The sequence below is a fragment of the Onychomys torridus genome, chromosome 16 (genome assembly GCF_903995425.1).
Source record: "Onychomys torridus chromosome 16, mOncTor1.1, whole genome shotgun sequence".
Classification (NCBI taxonomy): domain Eukaryota; kingdom Metazoa; phylum Chordata; class Mammalia; order Rodentia; family Cricetidae; genus Onychomys; species Onychomys torridus.
Window position 1 is genome coordinate 63,422,190 of NC_050458.1, and position 25,245 is coordinate 63,447,434.

The window sequence follows — 25,245 nt, forward strand, 5'->3', positions numbered from 1 at the left end:
ATCTATCTATCTATCTATCTATCTATCTATCTATATTTTTTTTTTCAAGCAATGAACCAAAGAATAGCAATGATCTGTGGCTAGGTAGCATTTTCAGTTAGATAGCTTGGCTTTGACTTTTTTTTCTAGCCATTATCTCTTCAAAGATTTCCTTCATCAAAAATATTCCCTAATATCTGGAATAATCAAGCCCCATAACAGGCCTCATGATCCACTTTTTTTTTAAACAGGACTCTTAAGAATCTCTGTCTAGCCACCCAAAAGAAACAATCTAAACACAAGTGTTTGTTGGCTAGGCTTGCTCACTCATTACACCAGTGCTGTTAAATTCACACTCGTCTCTGAAGTCATACAGGCTGCGAACACAAGTATGCAGTTGTTTCCCATTAGATATACAGATAAAAAGCAATTATTACATTCATAATGTAACTTAAAATGCAAAGTCTTCAGAATCCCAAATCACAATTTCATTGTCTTTAGTATCATAACTCAATGGCTTCTCCCAAACCTATCACCACACATGGTCTGCTCCCGGACAGACAGGACATGTGAAGCACACCCTTCTTCCCTTCAGAGACCTGAGCTTTCCCAAAGCCCAACCTGAAAAGGCCCAATTCTGTAGGGCAGAAGCCGGCCTTGCTCAATAAGTTTCTTCCTCAATCCCACCTCCATCTGCATTGAAAACACAAAAAGGGGTAAAAGGGAAGTTTTCATAATAGCGCTAGAGTCTGGTCATTGGCTACATCTGTCCAAACTACAAACTAGAGGGCCACTACTCAATTACAACATAAAACATGTGTTGCAGTATGGGGATGATTTACAATATCAATACATGCCTCTTTATGTTTTCAAGGCCAACTATGCTCTCTAGTAGAATGCTGGGATGTGAAAATGGTTAAGAGTGGGAAGAAAAAGGTAACATGATTTTTAAACACACACACACACACACACACACACACACACACACACACACACACACATTAAAGGTCTCAATACTTCAAGTGGCCTGAGCCTATTTCACTCTTGGCCAAAGCCTACCCTCCCACCCACCCTGCACACACTCCCACCCTCCAACCCCCACCCTCAGTCATTGCTATGTACCTCATACACACAGCAAAATCCCTTCCCCTTCCCAATTATGTAAAAAAACTAAACAGATAACTTACTTTCTTTAAATTACTTTTTAAAAGTCTCTTAAAGATCTGACGTTTAAATACTTCCTCTCTTCTGATACGTTAAACACAATTGCTTGATTACCCCCATGTTTCAGTTCCGGCAAGAAGAGGGAAGATAACTACTCCAATCAACCCCATCAGGATGAGGAGAGGCCAAGAACAGAGTGTTCTTAATCCTTCACAGCTTCAACGTAATCCTACCTCTCTGATACCGTACAAACTATAAGAAAATAGATGTATGAGGCAGCAGACATAATAACTGAGGCCCTCCACCCCCCCACCTGTCTTAATATCAATTTATTCCTTAGTCCAAGGTGACATATTTCATAAGGATGTAATTTTCGTAGTCCAGTATCAGTAGTCAAAACAAAACCAAACAAAACCCAAAAACAAAAAGTGTTTAAGTTTTCGCCTCATGTTGTTTTCACTTAGGAAGAGGGGGAAGTGGTGGAGGCGGTTCTGATGGTAGGGGTGGTGGTCGAGGTTTGTCTGTATTGCCAGATCTGGAGGAGATCCCACCAGCTCGTGGATTCATATATTCACCATAATGAACAAACTCAAATGCAGGGGGCTGAGTGGGCTGAACACCTTGGGCACTGAGCAGGGAGTGGAGCATATTCACAGTGTCTTGATAGTCTATCGACTGAGCTGTGTTGTGACCGTTAGCCCCGGGAGGGCCTTTGTCCAGTTTCATATGAGGAACTCGAGTCTTACAGCCAGGCTGTGAGAAGGGCAGGCCACTTGTGTCTGAGCTATGCCCAGGCAACTGGGTCATTGGAGGAAGAGGAGGGAAGGGGAAATTCAAGGAAGAGGATTTAGTACTCTTGGCAATCTTGGCTGGATGATCAAACACTGCTGCCCCCGTCTCTTCCGGGGGACCCCTTTTACGAGTAGAGCTCGAAGAAGACAAAGTACTAGACAGGCTATAGGTTTTGTGTGCTAAGGTGCTGGTCTGGCCGCTATGTTTTGGATCACCTGGACGTTTGTTCACAGTACCAACAGGCAGCTGTAAGTGAGCGTGCTTGTGTGAATGGTGATTGTGATGGTGGTGGTGATTCGACGGGTGAGCCTTGTGCTTTTCTTTATGTTCCCGGCTCTTGGTGATACTGTCTTCTACGGAATTGTGCTTATCAGCTGCAGAGTGGACTTTAATGCGCATCTTTATCTCCTCTGGTTTGGAGGAGGCTGCTTTATCTCCACTAGCCACCGGGAGTCTCATTTTCAGAGCTGATTTGTCAGCCTTTTCCAGAAAAGGACGTTCAGGGTTTTCTGAGCCCTCAATGGGCATCTTCAGGATGACCGAAGAATGGCTGTCATGGTGTGACAGGAGATTCTGGGCGGCATATGCATATTGTGACTTCACGTTGGCCTCCATATTCTCCAGCTGCCTCTTCTGAGCAGCCAACTCCTCAGCGTGCTTTGCACGGTATTCTTTAAGTGAAACTTTAGCTGACGGCACACTCTTACTAGTCTGCTTCTGGGAAACGAATGCATTCGAGCCATCATGTTGCAAAGAGTGATCAACTCCAATAAGTGCTAAATTCTCACTAGTCCGATGACCCTGAGAAGACTCGAGTTTAAAAGGAGGTTGGGAAGACAGCCATCGCTCGCCTGGCAACATCTCCACATTAGTTAGACTGCTTGATGACTCCTCAGAGACAGGAAGGGAAGGCACTGCACTTGTAGTCGAAGTGCTTGACATGCTCATTAAGCCTGCGATAGTTGTATCTGAGGAGGTCTGAGAAATCATATTGAGGATTGTCTGTTCCGATGTGTTTTCATCTGCTCCTCGGTCATCTGGTTTAGTTTTCATGGCAGCCTGGTATGCCTAAAATGAAACAAATAAAATCTATTCATTCCAGGCAATCCACTAAGTAGAAGTATACTGAAACATCACCTAAGAACCTTCTTTCTTTCTTTATTTTTTTGCTTTATATGTATTGGAGGTGGGGTTTCTTGTTTTTATTTAGAGACAGAATCTCTCTGTGTAGCCCTGGTTGATCTGGAACTCCCTACATAGATAGACAGGCCAGGTAAGTCTCTAACTCAGAGAGATCCACCTGTCTGAACCTCCTAAGGGCTTAAAGTCATGTACCATCACACCCAGAAAAAAGCCATTCTTTTTTTTCTTTCTTTCTTTTTTTGGAGCTAAGGATTGAACCCAAGGCCTTGTGCTTGCTTAGCTCTACCACTGAGCTAAATCCCCAACCCCGAAAAAAGCCATTCTTTTTTTTTTTGCCCCTCCCCGAAAAAAAGCCATTCTTAAGCATTCAGTGTATGTACCTTTAAATAAACTCTAGAAAATTTGTTGAGGTTTTATATGAAAATTAAAGATGAAGTACATGCTCTTAAGTCTACTTCGAACCCTAAGCTTCTAGAGACAAACATTTATCCCTAATTCCCTAGACTTAGGGAATTTCCATGTATGGTAGCACATGTTTGCAATCCCAGCAGCTAGAAGATAGAAGCAGGAGGATCAGGAGTCCAAGGCCAGTCTCTACTAACTGCAAGGTCAGGGACAATTGCAGGGACGAGAGACCTGGTCTCCAAAAGGGGTTGGGGGAGGCATTATTCTTTCTTTTTGGGTGCTGGTGATTGAGTGCAGGGCCTTGTGCATGCTAAGTACTTGGATTCTACCACTGAGTTACACCCCAAGTTCATCCATCTGATGCTCTGGGGAAAAGGAACGACTATTATTCATAAGACTAAAAGAAAATCCTAGGGCTGAAGAGATGGCTCAGCAGTTCTGCTCTTGCAGAGATCTGGATTCAGTTCTCAGCACCTACAGCAGCTCACAACCACTTGTAACTCCAGTTCCGGGGACCTGATACCCTCTTCTGGCCTCCACAGGCACTGCATGCACATAAATGTAGGCAAGCACGCAGACACAAAATACAATATATCCCACCACCACCACCACCACCAGAGTCTTACTATGTAGCCCCAGCTGGTTTCAAGCTCAGAGATCTGTCTACTAACTGTTGGGATTAAAGGCATGTACAACCAGCCCAAATGTAATGGTAAATCTTTTTAAAAGGAAGGGAGAGAGAATAGAAGAAAGAGAATAATAAAACATTTTCAAAGTGGCTAATTTTAAGATAAAATTACAAACATACCTTTCTCCTCTCCCAGAAGTCACCACTATACAGAAAATACAACTGGAGCTGGAGAGACAGCTCTGGGGTGAAGTGCTTGCCTTATAAGCCTAAGGGTCTGAGCTTAGAGCCCCAGCACGGAAAAGCCCAGTGCAGTGGCATGTACCTGGGACTCCAGAGTGAGGTGGGTAGAGGGAGACAGGCAGGCAGACACAGGTTAGTCCCTGGAGTTCAGGCCAGTCTACCTCAAACAGTGAGCTCCAGGTTCAGTTAGACAGACCATGCCTCAAAAATAATGGAGAATAGGGGAAAACACAGGACCGAACCTCCAGCTTCCATATGTATGCTCACAGGCATGTGCACCTACATGTGAATATATGTGTGCAAACAAACCAAATAAATAAAACACTCAGCCAATGTCACTAACCAAGCAACTGTGCAAAAGGTAATTTGCACAATTTGTACAGGACCCAAAGCAAAGACATCTTAGCTAGTATCCATTTTACCAAGTCACAGTTACTGTTAAGTAAGAAAAGGGAAATTCCAAACCTAGTGCACATATCCAATTATGGTATATTCACTGGCAAAGCTAAAGGAAAGAATGAGTTTGTCAGCAGTAATTCTTACCCTCCAATTTCTAATGCGTTTCAGCCTGCTTGGAGTTTTCTCCAGAATCTGCAGAAATTCATGTGTCAATTCTACAAATGAAACATTGGAGAAATGTTCAGAGACAAGAAGGTAATGAAACAAGAACCACCTCAGCTAACTCACTGTTTTCATTGGAATCAAGTCACATTGGCCAGACATGTGACAAATCAAGCAGAGCGGTTCCAGGTCCCTTACACTAAAACTTACCATCTAAAAGTTCCAAGGTCACAGTGGCGTCAACATACTCCCACCAGTGCTTCCCGTCAGTTGAGACTGGGATCTCCCAGTTGGACCACTTGCAAGCCAGATGGATGCAGACACAGGCCACCACAGGAGGTGTGTACTGCAGGCTAAATGTGGTCAAATGCAGGCTGACATCAAAGGGAAGGAAACAGAGAGTGTCATGAGCCCTTGGTTCTCAACCCTAAACTAAAACTCTCCATTATTAAAAAAACAAAAACAAAAAAAACCAAAAAACAAAAACCACAGGAGAGTGAGAAGGACGAGAAACATCCTGTGCTCTGATTCAGTACTCAATTTTCTTCTTTCCTTTCTTTAAAAGATTTCATTTCAATCATGTGTACGTGTCTGTGTGGGGGTACATGCACATGAGTGAAGGTGTCCAGAAAGGCTGGAGGTGTCAAACCTCCTGGAACTGGAATTATAGGTCGTGGTGTACCTCCCACAATAGATGCTGGGAATGGCACTCAGGTCCTCTGGAAGAGCTGTATGTGTCTCTCTGACCCTCTGACTCATCTCTTCAGCCCCTCAGAGTGATTTTCTATAAAAATACTGCTCAGGTTAACAACATTTCTAAATTTCCTATTACCACACAATATATGCATTGATTAGTGAACAGAAAACAAAAACAAAAAAAAAGGAAAAGAACTAGGTAGCCAACGATGATGGCGCACACCTTTGATCCCAGCAATTGGGAGGCAGAGGCTGGCAGATCTCTGTGAGTTTGAGGCCAGCCTGGTCTACAAGCACACTTCAAGATTACTGTGACCTTGTTGCAAACAAACAAGAAACAAACAAACAAACAAAAAAGCCACATTAAAAAAAAAAAAAACAAAAAAAACACCAAAAAAAAAAAAACCCAAAAACCAAAGCCAACATGGGAGCAGATGCCTAAAATCCTGACACATGGGAGGTCACAGTTCAAGGCTAGCCTGGGACATGAGACCCTGTCTCAAAAAAAAATCAAAAGAAAAAATACAATAAAAAACAATTGTTCAAGTATAAATATACCTGATAATTTTATCCCCCAAAGATGTTGGTTGGTTTTTAGACAGGGACTCATTCTTTGGCTGCCCTCAAACTCACAGCAATCCTATCTCCCAACTGCTGAGAAGAACAGACAGAACCACAATAATACTTGACTCTTATTTCAGAAATGTTTCTCCTCCCTCTCGTTTGTGTGTGCCTGTCTGTCTGTGTTTATAAGGGGTCTCACACAGCACAGAATGGCCTTGAACCTGCTATAGTCCAGAGGATGACCATGCCTCTGGGCCCTCAATGTATGTAGTGCTGGGAATTTAATTCAGGAACTTGTGCACACTAGGCAAGCACTCTAGGAACTGAATTACACCCAGAGTGCTCTTTATCAGCTTACTAAAACTGAAATTCCTACACTGATGATTGAGGTCATCAGTTTCTCTGGACAAACAATATGGGAAATCAGACATAAGAACAAGCAAGTCACTCAGCAGAACAAGTTATACACCAATAACTTTTTCTAAAAGAAAAACATATTGCAAATCCTTACATACTAAGTGTTCATTGCTTGGGCAGAGAAGAAAATCAACAACCCTTAAAATTACATGAATTTTCAGAATTATGCTCTTGAACATTTTATAGCAAAGTTAATACACAGAATTGGATAGGCTAAATAATTACAAACCCTAGCAAATTAAAAGGTTTAATGTAAATACAAGGCACAAAGAGTCTGCAGAAAAATCTACATCCTCCAGAGCATTGTCTATAATACATTACATTGAAGTTTATGCCCATGGTCTTTGGCTCTAGTTTACTAACTGATCCTATACACCCACCAAAAGGTGACAAGTCCAGCCCAACCGAATTCCAATCCCAAAAACAGAAGATATAAATAAAAATATAAACCTGTTGGTTGCCATGAAGTAAGATGTCTGTGCTAAGTCCTTGCTTGCTAACAAAAACAAAAGAAAAAGAAGTTATTAGTTCCATTGTTCTCGAAAGACACTTAGTAAAAAACACATATTATCTGTAAGGTACTACAGTGATACACTAGGCAGAGCTAATGCCTGAGTACGTGGTGTGTAAATCCTACCCAAGGAAGCAGATCAAGGATTTTGAGGAGTGAAATGGGATGATGCCATTGCACTCAGGGCCTTTTGTAGGCCAAGCACACGCTATACCACTGATTTCCAATCCTTTGGTTTTCCAGACAGGGTCTGTGTGCACACCAGGCTGTCCTCTAAAGGCATGTCCACCACTCAATGCTTTCAAATGTACAGAACTTACAAACTTGGGCAGGTGAAATGAGGTAAGGCACTTGCCACCAGCCTGGACAACCTGAGTTCAACCCTCTAGAGCCACATGGTAGAAGAGAACAGACTCCTAAAAGGTCTCTTCTGGCCTCCTCCACACATGCCAAATGGCATATAACTATCCCCACCTCCCACCCTCAACACATAAAAACAAACTTAACTTTCAATGTACAGAACTTGGGGAAACTGGGAATTTTCTAGAAATTAAATTTTCATGAAACATTATTAATGTGAAAACAAGGCTAATTATCAGCTCGACATATAAAACTCTACAAGACATCTATATGCACAATGATATCCAGAACTTTGTGTCTCAGAATAAAACCCAGGGCTCCATGTATATCAGCAAATGCTCTACCACTGAGCTCTACGCCCAGCCCAACATGTTCCTTTTTGTTTGTTGTTGTGTTGTTGAGGAAGTCTCACTATGCAGCCCAGGAGAGCTTAGAACTTGCAATAACCTTCCTGCCTCAGCCTCCCAAGTACTAGGAATGTGGGTGTGTGTCACCACAACTAGCACCCCAGATATTATTGATACTATTTAAGTAAAAGGAATCTTTAAGGATTAGGGATGTAACTGGATGACAGAGCACTTGCCTAACATATACAAGGCCCTAGATTCAAATTCTATAGCAAAAACAAACAAACAAACAAACAAACCATAAACAGGGCTGGGTATGGTAGTGCACACCTTTAATTCTAGCACTTAGGAGGCAGAACTCTTGAGTTCCAGGCAAGCCTGGTCTACTTAATAAGTTCTAGCCCAGCTAGGACTACATAGTGAGACTGTGTCTCAAAAATGAAAAATAAATAAATAAATAAAAATAAAAATCAAATAGTTAATCATTTAAGAACTAGTTTTTCAATCAGTTATTAAAAGCACTGGCCTTTCTTCCAGAGAACCAGGCCCTGATTCTCAGCACCTTCATGATGGCTCACAACCATCTACAAATCCAGTCGAAGGAGATCTGATGCCTCCTTCTGGCCTCCAAGGGTACTAGTCACATATGTCCTGCACAGACATACACTCAAGCAAAACACAAACATAAAGTAAGTTCAAATAAATTCTATATCATTGGGGTTTCCTTTAACTAGACATGAACTAATGAGATCATCACTCTAAAAAATAAACTATACTTGTGTATATGTGTTAGGGGATGGGTGTAGGGCACTGGAATGCCACAGCATGTATGGAAGTCAGAGGACAACTTCTTTTAGAAGTCAGTTCTTTCCTACTACTGTGGGATCCAGGGTTCAATCAAACTCAGGTCATCAGGCTGGTGAGGCAAGTGATTTTACCTACTGAGTGAGCCATCTTGCTGGCCCAAGACCACCAAATTCTAAGAATTTCTGAAAAATGCTTTAGATACATGTGACTTGGTGACTTTTCCAAATCTGCCCCTACACTGGCAAATACCCTCAACCAAATATAAATTAACTTTGTTTCTTTTCCTGTTGCTCTGATAAAACACCCTAACATTGTGTGGCTTATTCTGCGCACAGTACAATGTATCACAGTGGGGAAGTCAGGGTTACAGAGCCCAAGCAGCTGCTCACAGGCCTCCAGTCAGAGACCAGCGATGAGTGCAGCTGCTGCTTACCCCCTCCTCCACTAGACAGGGAATGGGCCTGTCCACTAAGGGTGGACCTCCCATCTCAATTAACAAAAGAGAATACCCAGAGGCTTGTCTCCCAGGTAACCCTTGTCAAAATGACAAGTAATGCTAACCTCACATTCTCATTAAATTAAGAGGATCTAAGCCGGGTGGTGGGGGCACATGTCTTTGATCCCAGCACCTGGGAGGCAGGGGGCAAGTGAATCAGTGAGTTCGAGGACAGCTAGGACTGTTATACAGAGAAATCGGGGGGGGGGGGGGGGGATCTAAAAACACTTTTTTCCAATAGATCAGAACCAAGTGCCTGATTCTAGCCAAGCAGGCATGTTAGTATGGACAAAGCAGCTGTGCCAAACCTTAGCCCAGAGCCGAGCACAGCCCCCAAGTAACTCAACAATTCAGGACAGTTAGGGTTACTTACCCCGAACAAGCTGGGTACACTTTACCACATGTGTATGTGGGTGATCAATTGTTAGTTCAAACCCTTAAAAAAAAAAAAAAAAACCCACATTTTATACCTCTTTTGTCTGAATCATTAATTGCCTGTTCATTTTTCTCTCCCAAAAGTACTGTGCAAAAACTAAAAATCACACACAGTATTCATTACATTTTTCTCTAGAATTAAGACCACTGAAGAAACAAAACCTCTAACACAACACAATGATCTTTTTCAAGTGGTTGGAGACACCTCAGAGGCTTAGAGCACCCTTATGGTGGTTCACTGCAACTCCAGTTCCAAAGGATCTGACACTTTCTTCTGACCTCTGTGGGCACCAGGCACACATGTGGCACAGACATATGTGCAGGCAAAACACTCATACACATACACATAAAATAAATCTAAAAGGGTTTTCTCCTTTTTAGGAAGGAAAGGATAGAGTACAAGGTTGAAGGAAGCAGTCATACAGATAAAGGAACCTTCCGAAGTGCAGTGTGAAGAGACAGCACCGTGTAGCCCAGGCTGGCCTCAAAGTCACCATGATGCTGAGAATTACTCTGAATTTCTGATCCTCATGCCTCCAGCTCTCAAATGCTGGAAATACAAGCATGTGCTACCACACCCAGTTTGTGAGGTTCTGTGGACTAGATATCCATGCCAAGCATTCTACCAACTGAGCTATATCCTCAGCCCCTTAAAGCTTAACAGTGAAAAGAAAAACAGAACCCCATTCCGTGCCTGAGGCTGGCTGCAACTCTCTTGGCAATCCTGCCTCAGCCTCTGCCACCTGAGAGCTGAATTAGAAAACCTTCAAACTCTTTCCTCTCACTTCACTTTGTTCATCACCTCCATTTTAATGTGCACTGCCTGTTTTATCCCATTTCAAAAGTTCATTACCAAAATTACAAAACAAGGTCAGTGCATTGAGAATAAAAATAATGTAAGTATATTTCTGTGAGCACATAAATAAAATTTTCAGCCATGCATAGTGGCACACGCAAGAGGCTGAGGGTGTCTGCAAGTTTGAGGCCAATCTGAGTTCAAGGACCAGCCTGGTCTACACAGTAAGACATTGTCTCAAACTAAATAAAGTTAAAATAAAACATAATGTAGACATAATGAACAAGTCACGTGATGAAATTACTCTAACGGGAGAACTGATAACTATGAATTAGGACTGGACTCACTCCTATCTAATAAAGGTATCACTTCACTAGCCAGTTGTACTTGCACACTCTCTTAATCCCAGGACTCAGGAGGCAGAGGCAGGCAAAGGTCAAGGCCAGCCTGGTCTACAAAGTGAGAGCCAGGACAGCCAGGGCTACAGAAAGACCCTGTCTCAAAAAAAAAAAAAAAAAAAGTCAAACAAACAAACAAACACCTTGTCGATTATAAATCAGGTGTATTTAAAGGAAAAAAAAAATTGGCCGTGCTTGGTAGCATATGCAGAGCAGGGAGAACCTGATAGCACATGCCTTTAATCCCAGCATGCTCAGGAGTCAGAGGCAGGTGGCTCACTTGAGTCTTTATTTTTTTGTCATTATTTATCGGGTTAAAAACTGCCAAACTATCAAAAAGATAAATTGTACAATGAGAAAAATTAAAAGCAAAATCCTAGCTGATGGCTGTCTCAAGGGTCACCATACACCTACACTGTGGAAACAGACCAGGGCTAAACTATAAGCTGGACAACCACTATTACCAGTAACAGACACTTCCCAAAACCTTCAAAAGATTTCCTCCTAGGTTTACAAATTTTACATAATTATTCCATACCTATGTTTTCATGCTTTCAAGGAAAATAAACTTACCTAGGGTCTGCAAAATTATGCTCTCTAAAATCACCAGGTCTTGAACTTGTTGTAAGTAGGCCTAGGGGAGAGAAAACAGAAATTACATTCCACAAAAGGGGAAACAATTTTAGAAAACAAAACAAAGATGGATGAAAAGTTAAGAAGACCTAGGTTCGAGTCCCACCACCCACATGGCAGCTCACATCTGTTCCAGGGAATCCAATGCCCTCTTCTGGCCTTCACAGGCACTACACACATGTGATGCACTTAATATACATGTAGGCAACACACCACTTCCTGTTCCCTGTAAGCCAAAATGTAGGACACTCAGTTTTTTCTCCAGCACCATGTCTGTCTGCATACCACCATGTTGCACCATGATGTTAATGACTGAACCTCTGAAAATGCAAGCTACCCCAATTAAATGTTTTTTCCTTTATAAGAGTTGCTGTGGTCATGGTGTCTCTTCACAGCAATAGAAACCCTAAATAAGATAGAAGTTGGTACTGGGGACTAGGGTATTGCTGGGATAGGCCTGACCATGTTTTTCTTTGGAGCAATTTAGACTTTGTTACTTTGGGTTAGGAAAGCAGTGCAATACCATTTAATGAGCCATACTAGTAGGAGCATGGAAGACAATGATGCTGATAATGATTTGAACTGTTGGCTCGAGAGGTTTCAGAGGAGAAGAATTTTAGTACGTGGCTTAGAGACTGGTCTTTTGATACTTTAGTGAAGAATGTGGCTCCTTTATGCCCTTGTCTGAAAAGTTTGCCTGAGGCTAAAGTGAAGAGTTTTGGATTAATTTCATTAGCAGGGGAAATCTTAAAAACAGCCTAGTATAGACTTTGTTGTGTAGTTACTAGTGTTAACTCTAGTGAAGATATATAATGAAAAGGAACAAGGTGAGCAAGGAAAAATATTTGATGAGAAAAGAAGCACCAGAAAGTGGAATGGAGTTAAGTCCTGTGTTCAAGGCGGAAACACAGATTAAGAAATGGAATAAAGGGAGTGGTGACCTCAGGACAAGATCCCACCCAGCTACGTTTCCAACTTGTGAAAAGGAATTGAAGAAAAGTTTAGATCTGGGTGTGGTGGCACATGCCTTTAATCCCAGCACTCCAGAGGCAGAGGCTGGCAGATCTCTGAGTTTGAGGCCAGCCTGGCCTACAGATCCAGTTTCAGGACAGCCAAGATTAGGCAGTGAAGTACAGAAAGCTGGTGAAGATATCATTGAACAGGGGTCCGGGGTTGGGGATTTAGCTCAGTGGTAGAGCGCTGCCTGGCAAGTGCAAGGCCCTGGGTTCGGTCCTCAGCTCTGAAAAAAACAAACAAACAAACAAACCAGGGGACCATATTCCAGTCCCAGTAAGCAGAAGAACTTGTAAGCTTTGGCCATGTGGTTCTAGCTTTAGAGAGGATAGAAGAAAGGGGTTATGGAACCTTCTTCTATGATTAAAGGCAGCCGCTGAGGCCAAGATTGTGTCAGGGGTGTCCCTGAATGGAGACCCATGGAGGCTGTTGTGTGAAGCTATGAAGTTGAAGCCTGAATTGCTTTGGAGACCAAGATGTTAGAAATTCCAGAGTCATGGGTACCTGCTGAGGAAAGCTGCTAACAGGGAATGGAACCAGCCCAAGAAAGAGAAGTGTGTTGCAGTCAACAAAGCTGAAAGGAGCTGGAGATCTGAAGAGTGTGTTAATATCAGACTTGGAGATGCAGAGTCTGGAGTTTGCCAAGCTGGTTTCCAGTCTTGCTTTGATCAAGTATTTCCTCACTATGCTCCCTTCCCTATGTTTTGGAATGGTAATGTATGTATATCCTGTGCCATTATATGTTGGAAGTATGTGATGTACTTTAATTTTAATTTTATAGGGGATTACAGTTAAAAGATTCCATATGAATCTCAGAAGAGACTTTGAACTTTAGACTTAAGTCTGAGACCATTACAGACTATGGGGACTTTTGAAGTTGGACTGAATGTATTTTGCATTCTGATGTGGCTACAAGCCTCTGGGGGCCAGGGGTGGAGTGTGGTGGTTTGAGAAAATGGCCTCCAAAGGGAGTGGAGATGTGGCCTTGTTGGAGCAGGTGTGGTCTTGTTGGAGGAAGTGTGTCATTGTGGAGGTGGGCTTTGAGGTCTCATATACTCTCAAGCCACGCCCATTAAGACAGACCACTTCCTATTGCCTGCAAGATGTAGGACTCTCAGCTCCATCTACAATGCCATGTCTGCCTGTATGCTACCTTGCTTCCCACCATGATGATAATGAACTAAGCCTCTGAAACTGTAAGCCAGCCCCAATTAAATGTTTTTCCTTTAAAAAATATATAGGTGGGTTGGGGATTTAGCTCAGTAGTAGAGTGCTTGCCTAGCTCCACCAAAAAAAAAAATTATATATGTGTGTATATGTATACATGTAGGCAAACACGCATACTCATAAAAATTTTCAATCTTAAGAGGGGTGGTCTGAGAGGGAAGAGGCAGAGTTGGAACTGGAATACAATCTTTATCCTATCCCATTGAGTACAAGAAGGAAGAGCTGGGAACATCAGAGACAACACTTTACCAGTAGTACAGGGCTACCAAAAAGCACAATTTTATTTCCTTTCAGACTGCTATTTTAAATCTTAAAATCAGGTAATTTAGAGATGAGAAATTAATAACACACCTTTTTAAAAATCATCACATTATATTTACAGATCCTTTAACAGCACTGTAAGTATCTAACTGATTGTACTTATTGTCATGGAGCTTTATACTTATGGTTTAACAAAAAGAGACGACCTACATTGCAGTTAACTTCACACTAAACTTTTTTTTTTTTTTTTAAGTTTTTCAAGACAGGGCTTCTCTGTGTAATTTTGGTGCCTGTCCTGAATCTCACTCTGTAGACCAGGCTGGCCTTGAATTCAGAGATCCCACTGGCTCTGCCTCCCTAGTGCTGGGATTAAAGGAATGCTCCACAAGGTCCAGCCAACTTCATCCTAAACTTTATATTAGCAAAGCAAGTAAGGATATAAACTATGCTCGCTAGCCCTCTTTTCCGTATACTGGAGAAAACATCTTCCTATTACCACTTCATATGGGTTGAATACTCAGGCAAGGAATTATGTGAATATGCTTTGGAGAGGAAGAAAAGAGTTAACGGTGTGAACATGAAATGCCTCCCATAGTCTGATGTGTTAAAGGGTCTAGGTGCTAGGCTGGAGAAATGGTTCAGAAAAAGATGTTGTCAAGCCAGGCTGGCAACTCGAGTCCACTCTCAGAAATCCAAGCAAAGGTAGAAAGAGGAAACCTAGGCCACAGAGTTGTATTCTGGCCTCCAGTCTGTGGCTGGCTGGCACGCATGCATACAGGCACACCACACACTAATATAAATGAATTTTAAGGTCTGTCAGCTCTTAGGAAGTAATTGGATCCTGAGGGCTCTGACCTCAACAGTGGACTAATCCGGGCATGCAGTCCTAATCTGATAGCATTACAGGAGCTGGAAGAAACAAGGAGGTGGGCGCAGAAGCACAGCCCTGAAAGACAGCATCTTGACTGTCTTTACTGTTTGTTGCTCTGGTACTACCTGCCAGATGAGTTCTTTGCTCTACCACTTGCTTCTTCCTGGCCATGATGCTCTGCTTCACAACCTGAGCCCAAAAGTAATACAGCTAAGTAACCATAGGCTGAAACCTTTGAAAGGTGAACCAAAAGGAATCCCTCTTCCCTTAAGTTGTTTACTCAGATGTTGCGTCATAGTGAAAAAAGTGGCTACCAAGGTTCACTTTAATACAACATTAAAATTGGAATGATACAGAAATTTTCAAAAACAGGAAATATATATATAATTCCATATATCTTTTTCATAAAGCATAATTAATAAACCCATAAGATAAATAACCTAGTAACAGAAATCCATAATTGTATCTCAATTATAAATGTAAGAATTCTGAACATCTCCAATCATTGACTTCTGAAAGCAGAAGAGCTGGAGAGATGGCTCAGTAGTTTAGAGAATATAGTGCTCTTGCAGAGGTCAGGATTCAATTTCCAGAGCTCACATTGGTCAGCTTACTACCATCTATATATACCTCCAGCTTCAGGACGATCCAAGGCCTCTGACCTCTATGGATACCCATACACAGAGATATATTTAATTAAATACAACAAATGGATAAAACCAGGAGAATTACCCTTCTTTAAGAAAGCCAAGGACTGGCTGGAGAGATGGCTCAGAGGTTAAGAGCACCGACTGCTCTTCCAGAGGTCCAGAGGTCCTGAGTTCAATTCCCAGCACCCACATGGTGGCTCAACCATCTGTAATGAGATCTGGCACCCTCTTCTGTACACATAATAAATAAATAAATCTTTAAAAAAAAAAAAAAAAGGACATCAGGCAGTGGTGGTGCACAACTTATTCCCAGCACTCAGAAGACAGAATGTGAAGCCAGCCTGGTCTACATAGTGAATTCTAGGATAACCAGAGCCACACAGGGAAACCATCTTAGGGGTCAGGGGGAGCCTAGGAATAGGGAGTGTGGCTTTTTTTCTTTCTTTTTTAAGAGACAGGTTCTCACTATAGACCAGGTTGGCCTCACAGGTCTACCTGCCTCTGCCTTGCAAGTGATAAGACTGAAGGCATGTACAAGCACATCCAGCTTGGGGTGTGGCTTCACAATAGAATGTCTAGCATTTCCTGAGATCCAGATTCAATGCCTAATATCACTAACATGAGCACACAGATGAAAGTCAAGGAAGCATGGAAAAAAACAACACACACACACACACACACACACACACACACACACACACACGTGTGTGTGTGTGTGTGTGTGTGTGTGTGTGTGTGTGTGTATGTATGTATAGGATAAATATCCACAGTGCATCTATGGAACATCTATGGCCTCAGAGTTGGAGGCCAGCCTGGGCTACAGAGCCAAGTTCCAGGCTGGCCAGGACTACACAGAGAAACCCTGTCGTGAAAAAATAAGTAAATTTTATCTCTAGGCATGTGGTTCATTTTGAGACTAATTTAAGTCAAGCAGTGAACCTTTCTTTACATACTTAAAAAAATTTCTACAACAAAATTTTAAGAATGCTTATAACATCAAGAAGCTGGTGTGTGTGTGTGTGTGTGTGTGTGTGTGTGTGTGTGTGTGTGTGTATGTGTGCACACCTTTGATCCCAGAAGGCAGAGACAGGCAGATCTCTAACATTGAGGCCAGCCTGGGCTACAGAGCAAGTTCTAGGACAGCCGATTTAAGACAGAAATCATCTCGGGCTGCAGAGATAGATGGCTCAGAGGTTAAGAGCACTGGCTGCTCTTCCAGAGATCCTAAGTTCAATTCCCAGCAACCACATGGTGGCTCACAACCATCTATAATGAGATCCAGTGCCCTCTTCTGACATGCAAGCAGAACACTATATAAATAATAAGTTTTTTAGAGAAATTGTCTCTCACACACACACACACACACACACACACACACACACAGAGAGAGAGAGAGAGAGAGAGAGAGAAACGTAAAAAACAAAAACCCACCACCACAAAGAACACTTATAACATCAATAAAAGCTGTGATTAAGCCAGGCAGTGGTGGCACACACATTTAATGCCAGCACTCAGGAGGCAGAAGCAGGTGGATATCTGTGAGTTTGAGGCCTGTCTAGTCTACAGAGTAAGTTCCAGTATAGCCAGGGCTACTCAGAGAAACCCTGTCTTGAAAAGCTGAAATTATGCCATGCTTCTTCGCAGAATAGTTAGATACAAATATACATGTATATGATGACCTACCACATGGACATTTTTTGTTTGTTTGTTTGTTTGTTTTTCAAGACAGGGTTTCTCTGTGTTGTCCTGACTATCCTGGAACTAGCTTTGTGGACCAAGATGGCCTTGAACTCAGATCCAGCCACCTCTGTTTTAGGAGTGTGGCATTAAAGGTGTGTGCCACCACACCAAGCACTGAACATTCTTAAACAGAAAATAAGAAAAATATTTCAACCTGGAAGGTGGGATGAAAAGAAACCTATACAGATGACGTGATTCTTCTTTGCTGTTATGAAACTTTTAATTTTATGACAAACTTTATTTTAGAAATTAATCACTGAAAAGTTCCAGATTCCAAGCTACAAAATGAAGTTACAACTTTTAACAAGTGTAATAATTAAGGACCTACCTCACTCCTTGTGTCAGGAAGTGACTCCTGGGGATGGAGGCAAGTATGCGCTACCTTGATGACATGTTCCAGTTTTTTTGGCTGTTCTTCCACTTTCGCTGCTAGAAACAAGGCTGCTGGAGCCATAGACTTCATTCATAGAAGGAAAAAGGTCACACGTGTTATTCATTTCTAAGTGATAATCCAAGAAGAGCTAAATCTCAATCAAGTCTCTTATCTACACTTGCCCTGGACTTTCAAATCACAGACAGCAGTCCCTCAGCAAAAGCTAAGGGTCTGTGAGGACACTGTAGACATAAGCTGTTTTCCACCTGGGGGAAAAAAATCACATCATTTTAAGTTTGTTATTTGCTTGCCTTAATTTTTTCACTTTTTTTTTTTTTTTTTTTTTTTTTTTTGGTTATTTGGAGACAGGGTTTCTCTGTGTATTTTTGGTGCCTGTCCTGGATCTTGCTCTGTAGACCAGGCTGGCCTCAAACTCACAGAGATCTGCCTGTTTCTGCCTCCCCAGTTCTGGGATTAAAGGCGTGTGCCGCCACCACCTGGCTTTGCCTTAGTTTTTTTGGTAGGAATTTCACTATGTAGCCCAGGCTGGTTTGGAACTATTTATATAGCCCAAGATAGCTTCTAACTGGTGAACCTTTTGCCTCATTCAGCCTCTTGGATGTTGGGATTATAGGTCTGAGCCACTATGCCAAGGTTCTTTTTTTAAATGGTAACTAAAATCCTTAGAATAAGGAAATGCAGACAACGTAAGTTAGTGTCAGAAGGAAGGGGTAGACTGGGCGTGGCTGCAGTGACAGAGGACGGACACGAGTGACTGAAATCAAACACTGGTGATGGCTGCCTCCATGGGAGCACGGGAAGGCAGATTAAGTAAGGACATACAGCATAACTACATTACCAGGACTGAGGGGTACTGCTAGGTGGATCCTAGAGGCTCAGTGTCCACCAGTTTAGCAAAAAACGACATGCTCCAGGTTCAGTGACACCTTATTTCAAAAAATAGAGAGCGATCAAAGACTTGATGTCAACTTCTAATCTCTGCCCCCTACACACAGGCAAGCACACAAATATATTCAATTCACACACTAAATAAAATGTTTTTGTTGAGTGTGGTAGCCCACCCCTGCAATCCCAACACTCAGGAGGCAGAAGCAGGTATATCTGAGTTCAAAGCCAGCCTGTCTACATAAGAGTGTCTAAAAACAAAGAACAAACAAACAAACAAAAAACCCAGGTGGTTGGGGTCCTCGCCTTTAATCCCAGCACTTGGGAGGCAGAGGCAGGCACATCTCTTGAGTTCAAGGCCAGCCTGGTCTACTGAGCAAATTCCAGAACAGCCAAGGCTATACAGAAAAACGCTGCCCTGAAAAGCAAAAAAACAAACAAACAAACAAAAAAGAACCTACAAAATATTAAATTCACAAGATAGTAAATATTTAGGGAGGAAAAATAATGCAAGTCAATACAAAGCAGCTAAAGATCTCAAGAGACTAACCATACCAGATAACACGGAAACTAAAACATTGTAATACTTGCTTGCAACCCTACTGCCTCCTAAGTTACAATTTTCTACACTAAAGTCTGACATGCCACAAGATACTTGCACAACCTTCCTTATCCTTCCGTGCTTCTTAAAGTGCTAAGATGGAACTAGTCTAGATGTTCATCAACATTTGAATGGATTGGGGGGGTGGACTAGGAGTATAGCCCAACTATCAGAGTGACATCTGATTTGTGTAAAGCCCTAGGTTTGATCCCAACAGACTCTCTCCTCCCTTGTAAATTCCAGGGATCGAACTCAAGTTGTCAGGCTTGACAGCAAGCACCTTTCCCTTATAAGCCACCTTACTAGGCCAGATTCTTTTTTTTTTTTTTTTTTTAATTAAAGACAAGATCTAACTGCATTGTCCAATGTTAACCTCAAACTGAGAACCCTGAGCCTCATACCTAGGCTTGCAGGCACATGTAGCTAACTCTAAGAGGCATTTTTATACTAGTTTAAAATATAAATTGCACAAAGCCATACAGCTAGTAAGCAGGTCAGCAGGACTCCAAATCCAGACACGTCTGACCAACATACATACTTTAATCACTAAATTTCTTACAAGTCAACAAATAAGGGCAACATATATCCAAATACACTGCTATTAAAATATGGGCCTTTTTTTCTTTTGGTGCAATGGACAAACTCAAAACCTAACATGCACACTAAAATACTAAAATACACACTGAACTGGGTCATATGCATAGCCCCAAGGATTTTATGTTGCTGTTTTTTTGTTTGTTTGTTTTTGAAACAGGATTTCTCTGTGTAGTTCCAGCACCTGTTCTGGACCTTGCTCTGTAAACCAGGCTGGCCTCAAACTCATAGAGATCCACCTGTCTCTGCCTCCCGAGTGCTGGAATTAAAGGCATGATGTATAAAATACAACATAAATACAAAACAGCAGAATTTAATGAAATTTTCCTATTTCCTCACTTGGAAAGACTTAAGACAACAGCACATATGGAAATTCAATTGGTGAATCCTGAATTTAAGTGGAATGAATCAATGAGGAGTCATTTGCTTACACTGCTGGGACAGCATACTGATTTTTTTTTTGGGGGGGGGAGGGAGATAGGGTTTCTCTGTGTAGCCCTGGCTGTCCTGAAACTCACTCTGTAGACCAGGATGGCCTTCAATTCACCTGCCTCAGCCTCCCAAATGCACCACCACTCAGATGAGGCATGATCTTTTAACAGAAATCAGAAATACTAGCTTAAATCCAGGAAGAGACATAGGATACTGTATATTAAATATTGATCAATGATTACCTCCACAGGACACAGAGTTTTCACTTTATATGTTTCGGTATTGTTAGAATTTTTACCATGTGAATTTATTATATTTGTAATAAATAAATGGAAATTCACAAAGCAGCTAGTAAGATGGCTCAGCAGCCTAATGTGCAACTGTCCACACTTAACAACCTTAATTTGATTCCCCAAAACCCATGATGGAAAAAGAGAACCAAAACTTGTCCTCTGACCTCATATTGCACCACAGCTACACTCATACACAATCACATCATGCACACACATAAAATTGAAAGAAAAAAAAAAAAAAAAACCACAAGGGCTGGCTTGACAGGCTTAACATCAATGCCATAATGGTTTAAGCCCTCTCAAATCTAATTTTAATTGATCATAGTTGAATCCAACTTATGAAGTTAATGTATTAAGAGAGTAATATTTTAGATGTGCTAATTACAAAATATACCTAAAATCAACACTCTAAAGAAGATCAGCCAGCTGTGGTAGTATTTGCCTTTAATCCCAGCACTCTGGAGACAAAGGCAGGGGAATCTCTGTGAGTTCCAGGCCAGCCAGGGCTACATAGTGAAGCCCTGTCTCAAAACAAGAGACAAATAAAAACAAAGGAAATGATATCCAAAAGAATGTCTCTGTAATTAAATAATTATCAGATAATCTGTTAATTCTACCAGCTTACTTTGGGTACTTTGGAAATAAACAGATAAATGTCTGTCTTAACCAAGGATAACACACAGGCAATAAGAAAGCGTGTCATTTAAATAAGGACATACATGCTAACCCATAAATGCAGACTGAACAACCTGATTAAGATTCTACCCTAAATTTCAAATTTTTATTACAATAAATGAGAAGATTCAGCAAGCGTGGTACCTGCTACCCATAATGCCAGTGCTTAGAAATTCAAGGCTGCCAGAATCAGATAGTTCAAGTCCAGCCATGACTACATAGTTAGTTATACCCTAATCTCAAAAAAAGAAAGAAAGAAAGGAAGGAAAGCTGAAGGTAGGAAATCTTCAAAATAATCAAGACAGCTTTACAATTTAAATTACACTGATCCACTACTTCAGTTTCAGTGCTATCAAACAGCATAGAAGGCTGATTAGAAGTACGGGGGGGGGGGGGGGGGGGGGGGGGCATCCCTTTAATCCCAGCACTCAGTAGGCAGAGGCAGGTGGATCTCTGTGAGTTTGAGGCCAGCCAGCCCAGGACAGGCTGTAAAGCTACAGAGAAACTCTGTCTCAAAAAACAAAAAAACAAAAAAACAAAAAAAAAAGAATATTTGACTAACTAATCCACACGATCTGTTCAAGTTAACCTTTATTACCTTGGGTTTTTTGTTTGTTTGTTTTAGAAAGGGTTTCTCCATGCAGCCCTGGCTGTCCTGGAACTCACTCTATAGACCAGGCTGGCCTTGTACTCAGAGATCTGCCTGCCTCTGCCTTCTGAGTGCTGGGATTAAAGGCGTGTACCACCACCGCCCAACTTTACCTTGGGATCTTAATTACACAAAATGTTAAACAGACCATTTCAGTTAACAAAACTGAAAATAGCACTATATAACTTTTTCCAAGAAAAAATATCCTTTTATTCCTTTTCTTCCCCATTCCTAAAAGTCATCACCCCAGGCATTACCACATAATACATCTTTCCCTCCAGCTAACCATTGAATTTTATCAAAGATTTTGCAAACTTATTTGTCTTATGGCCATAAATTTACCACTTAGAAAATTATACTTAAATCATGATTTTTTTTAACCTTAAAATAATGACCAGTCCTAAATTCTAAAATTAAAACCCTAGTCCAATAACAACAACCAATCATAAAATAGGCAGCTAGAATCAAACCCAAAAGGATTACACCATGCAAAATTCTACTTACGTATCGATGAAACTGTGTAAAAGATTGAATCATGTAGAACCGGTGCATGTACACTATGGCCGTGTTGATCGTCAGTTGTGAGCTGATGTTCAAGTTAAGGTCAATAATCCCCTTCCCAAAGGAACAAAGCACAGCAGATGATCCTACACAAAAGTTACCTCTTCAAACCAGAGAGCAGATTGGTTTTCCTTCACTAACTAAATCATTAACTGCCAATTGACAGGACGTCTTCTACCTAGCAAGTACTTAATATGAACTTAATGACTGAATAAACAAAGCAAGCAGCAAGGTGTAAATCAATATGTAACCACACAGGATCTTAAACTTTCTGTCATGTCACTTCCCTTCTACTAAGATGACTCATTAGCTAAGGATAACTTTTTTAATTACATTTCCTTTTGGAGGGGTGATGCAGCATGCGTGAGCGTGGGGTCAGAGTGCAGCTTACAGGAGTCAGTTATCTGTCCACCCTATGGGTCAAAGAGATCGAACTCAGGCCATCGGGTTTGACAGCAAGAGCCTTGACGTGCTGGGCCATCTTGCTTGCCCAAGGATAACTTAAACCCCAGAGATCAGATTTTCAGTTCTAGTTTTCTTTCTTTCTTCCTTTTCTTTGGGGGGTGGGTGGATGGGTGGTATGGGGGTGTTTTGAAACAGGGTTTCTCTGTGTAGCCCTGTCTGTCCTAAAACTCAATCTGTAGACCAGGCTGGCACTGAACTCAGAAATCAGCCTGCCTCCACCTCCTGAGCTCTGGGATTAAAGGCATGCAACACTACGCCCAGTTTAGTTCTACTTCTTTCCAGAAATATCACATGACCCCTGAACTACAAAACACTTTACATGATTGGATGGCAATCCACTGAAAATAAACTCCTTCCTTTCTCCCTCTAATCCAGTCTTTCATTTGTATGCGTATACCTCCAGCCAGGAAAAAAGAATACCTCATTCCTACAGACCTCAGCAACAGTCTGTATAGAGATGACAATATGCTAGCAACAAACTTAAACACACTTTAAAAGGGTGCCTTAAACATATATAGGAACTTAGAGGTTTAATTGTGCACTGCCTGAATGCTTGGTAAACAAACTGGATTTCAATAGCAAACAACTGGCCAATAAAGGGAACACCTATTTGGAAGACCTTACATTATAGTCAGAACTTTTTTTTTTTTTTTTTGGAGACAGGATCTCACTTTGTAGCTTTGGCCTGCCTCTACCTCCCCAATGCTGGGATCAAAGGCATAAGACACCACTCCCAGCCCTCAGCATCACTCTTAAGTAAATGCTACATAAGTTGAAGCTGCATCTAAAAGGAAGTTATATGGAAAATGGAGTTTTAAAACTATTAGTTTTGCCACAAATGACTTCATTTTCTGAAGGAAAAAAATGGGGGGGGGGGGAATCAATTATCTTACCTTGTAACTGGCAAACGAATGAATAACCTCTAGTGCCCTGAGAAACAAGAGCTTAAAACTCTGCAAACTACTTAAAACATTATATCCATGCTTCTATCTCCCTACAAACCTAGGTTGACATCTTCCCTTCCTCTTTAAAGTCTAGGAAACAGCTACTAGAACACATCTGAATCTCAAGCGTTGAGGTGGACACAGAAAAAAAGAATTTGACAGGTTATAAACAGCTAGTAAGTGGGAGAAATGGGTTTGGAACGAACGACAGCCGGGGCGCCAATGCTAGACCACCTCCACAAGCCCGTCGGGGACAGAATTTCCCGAAACCCTTCTTTCCACACTTGGGGAGGCCGCGTCCACCGCGAAACCTCTTTCCACGGAGCCTCAGCTCCCGGCAGAGAGCAGCCTCTCAAAAACCACGAAAACCGGTCAGAATTCGGAGAAGAGGGGCCGGGAAGGAGTGGCGGACACACAAAGACGGGAGAGGTCCGGAGCCCCAGGCAGGCTGGTGGCACCGGCGAGCGAGCGGGAAATTGACTCCGCCTCACTTCCCTCGCGCGAACAGTGGCTCAGCCAGCGCCATTGTGGGCTCTCCCCACCAGACGTCCGGCTCCTGCCACCCACCCGCTTCCCCGCTTGGTGTCCCCGCCAGCGTGCCCGGCCCGACGCCGAAGCGTGGCCGGACGGGCTCCAAGGCCGAAGGCCTAGGCCGCAAGGATACACGTTAAGACGTTGTCCCATGTCCTGGAGTAGGTTGGCCGCCTGCTGGCGATAGGAGAGTTCTTTATCGGAGTCCACGCCGAAGCGACGCGAGGGGCTGTTTTCCAGCTGCTCTCGGGTAAAATACCACCGTTTGTGGTTGCTCTTCCTCTCTCCCTCCATAGTGCTTCAACCAAGAGGCAGCGGCGGGGGCTGCAAGCACTGCCCAGCGTCACCGGAGCGGCGACACACATCCGCTGTGCCGAGACAACTGCGACGTGACCAACTTCCTCCCGGAGCCGACTACCAGCTTGTGACACACTTCCGCCCCAGGAAGCAGAAGCTCCCAGCGACTACTTCCGGAATGAACCCTGCGACGCCCCGTAGGCGAATCAGCAGCCAGTGCGCCGGCGAGGAACGCAGTCCGGGGCCAGGGCGCAGGCGCGAGCCGTGCGGCCGGGGACGCTCTTAAAAGTCGTTCTTAAAGAAAAGAATAAAATCTCGCCTTGCCCCGCGATAACTGGGCTCCTGCGTTCCTCCTGCTTCGCTGCCTGAGTGGAGGCCCCTTGGTAGAGCTGCTCTCATAGCCGGCGGTGGTGGCGCACGCCTTTGATCCCGGCACTCGGGAGGCAGAGGCAGGTGGGTCCCTGTGAGTTCAAGGCCAGCCTGGGCTACAGAGCCTGTCCAGGACAGCCAGGGCTGCACAGAGAAGCCCTGTCTCGGAAACACACCCACACAGACTGGGCTTTACGGCCCAATGGCAGGGAAAACAGGTGAGACGCTCAGAAAACCGAGAGGAGACGAGACAGCGAATGGCCCCGTGCTACGTCGGGACGTTAAAGCCGCTAAAGCAGCAGTGTCAAGTCCCGCAGCCCGCTTGAAAAGCGGCTCTGTGTAGCAGCCCTTCCTCCGTTTCACTGCCGATAACCAGCCTGAAGGAATGAAATTAATGTTACTAATTTCATGCTTCCA

General features: G+C 42.7%; 1 protein-coding gene across 1 annotated transcript; it reads right to left on the reverse strand.

Moving 5' to 3' along the window:
• Nucleotides 1–24,591, reverse strand: Ccnt1 (cyclin T1). The gene is made up of 10 exons (XM_036208230.1): nt 24,296–24,591; nt 22,166–22,247; nt 17,467–17,595; nt 11,316–11,376; nt 9,487–9,549; nt 7,043–7,088; nt 5,126–5,289; nt 4,898–4,968; nt 1,167–3,003; nt 1–672 (listed from the first exon to the last, which is right to left on the reverse strand). The coding sequence occupies exons 1-9, from the start codon at nt 24,454–24,456 to the stop codon at nt 1,600–1,602; spliced, it is 2,181 nt and encodes a 726-aa protein (XP_036064123.1). The 5' UTR covers nt 24,457–24,591; the 3' UTR covers nt 1–672; nt 1,167–1,599.
• Between the last annotated feature and the right edge of the window lie 654 nt (nt 24,592–25,245).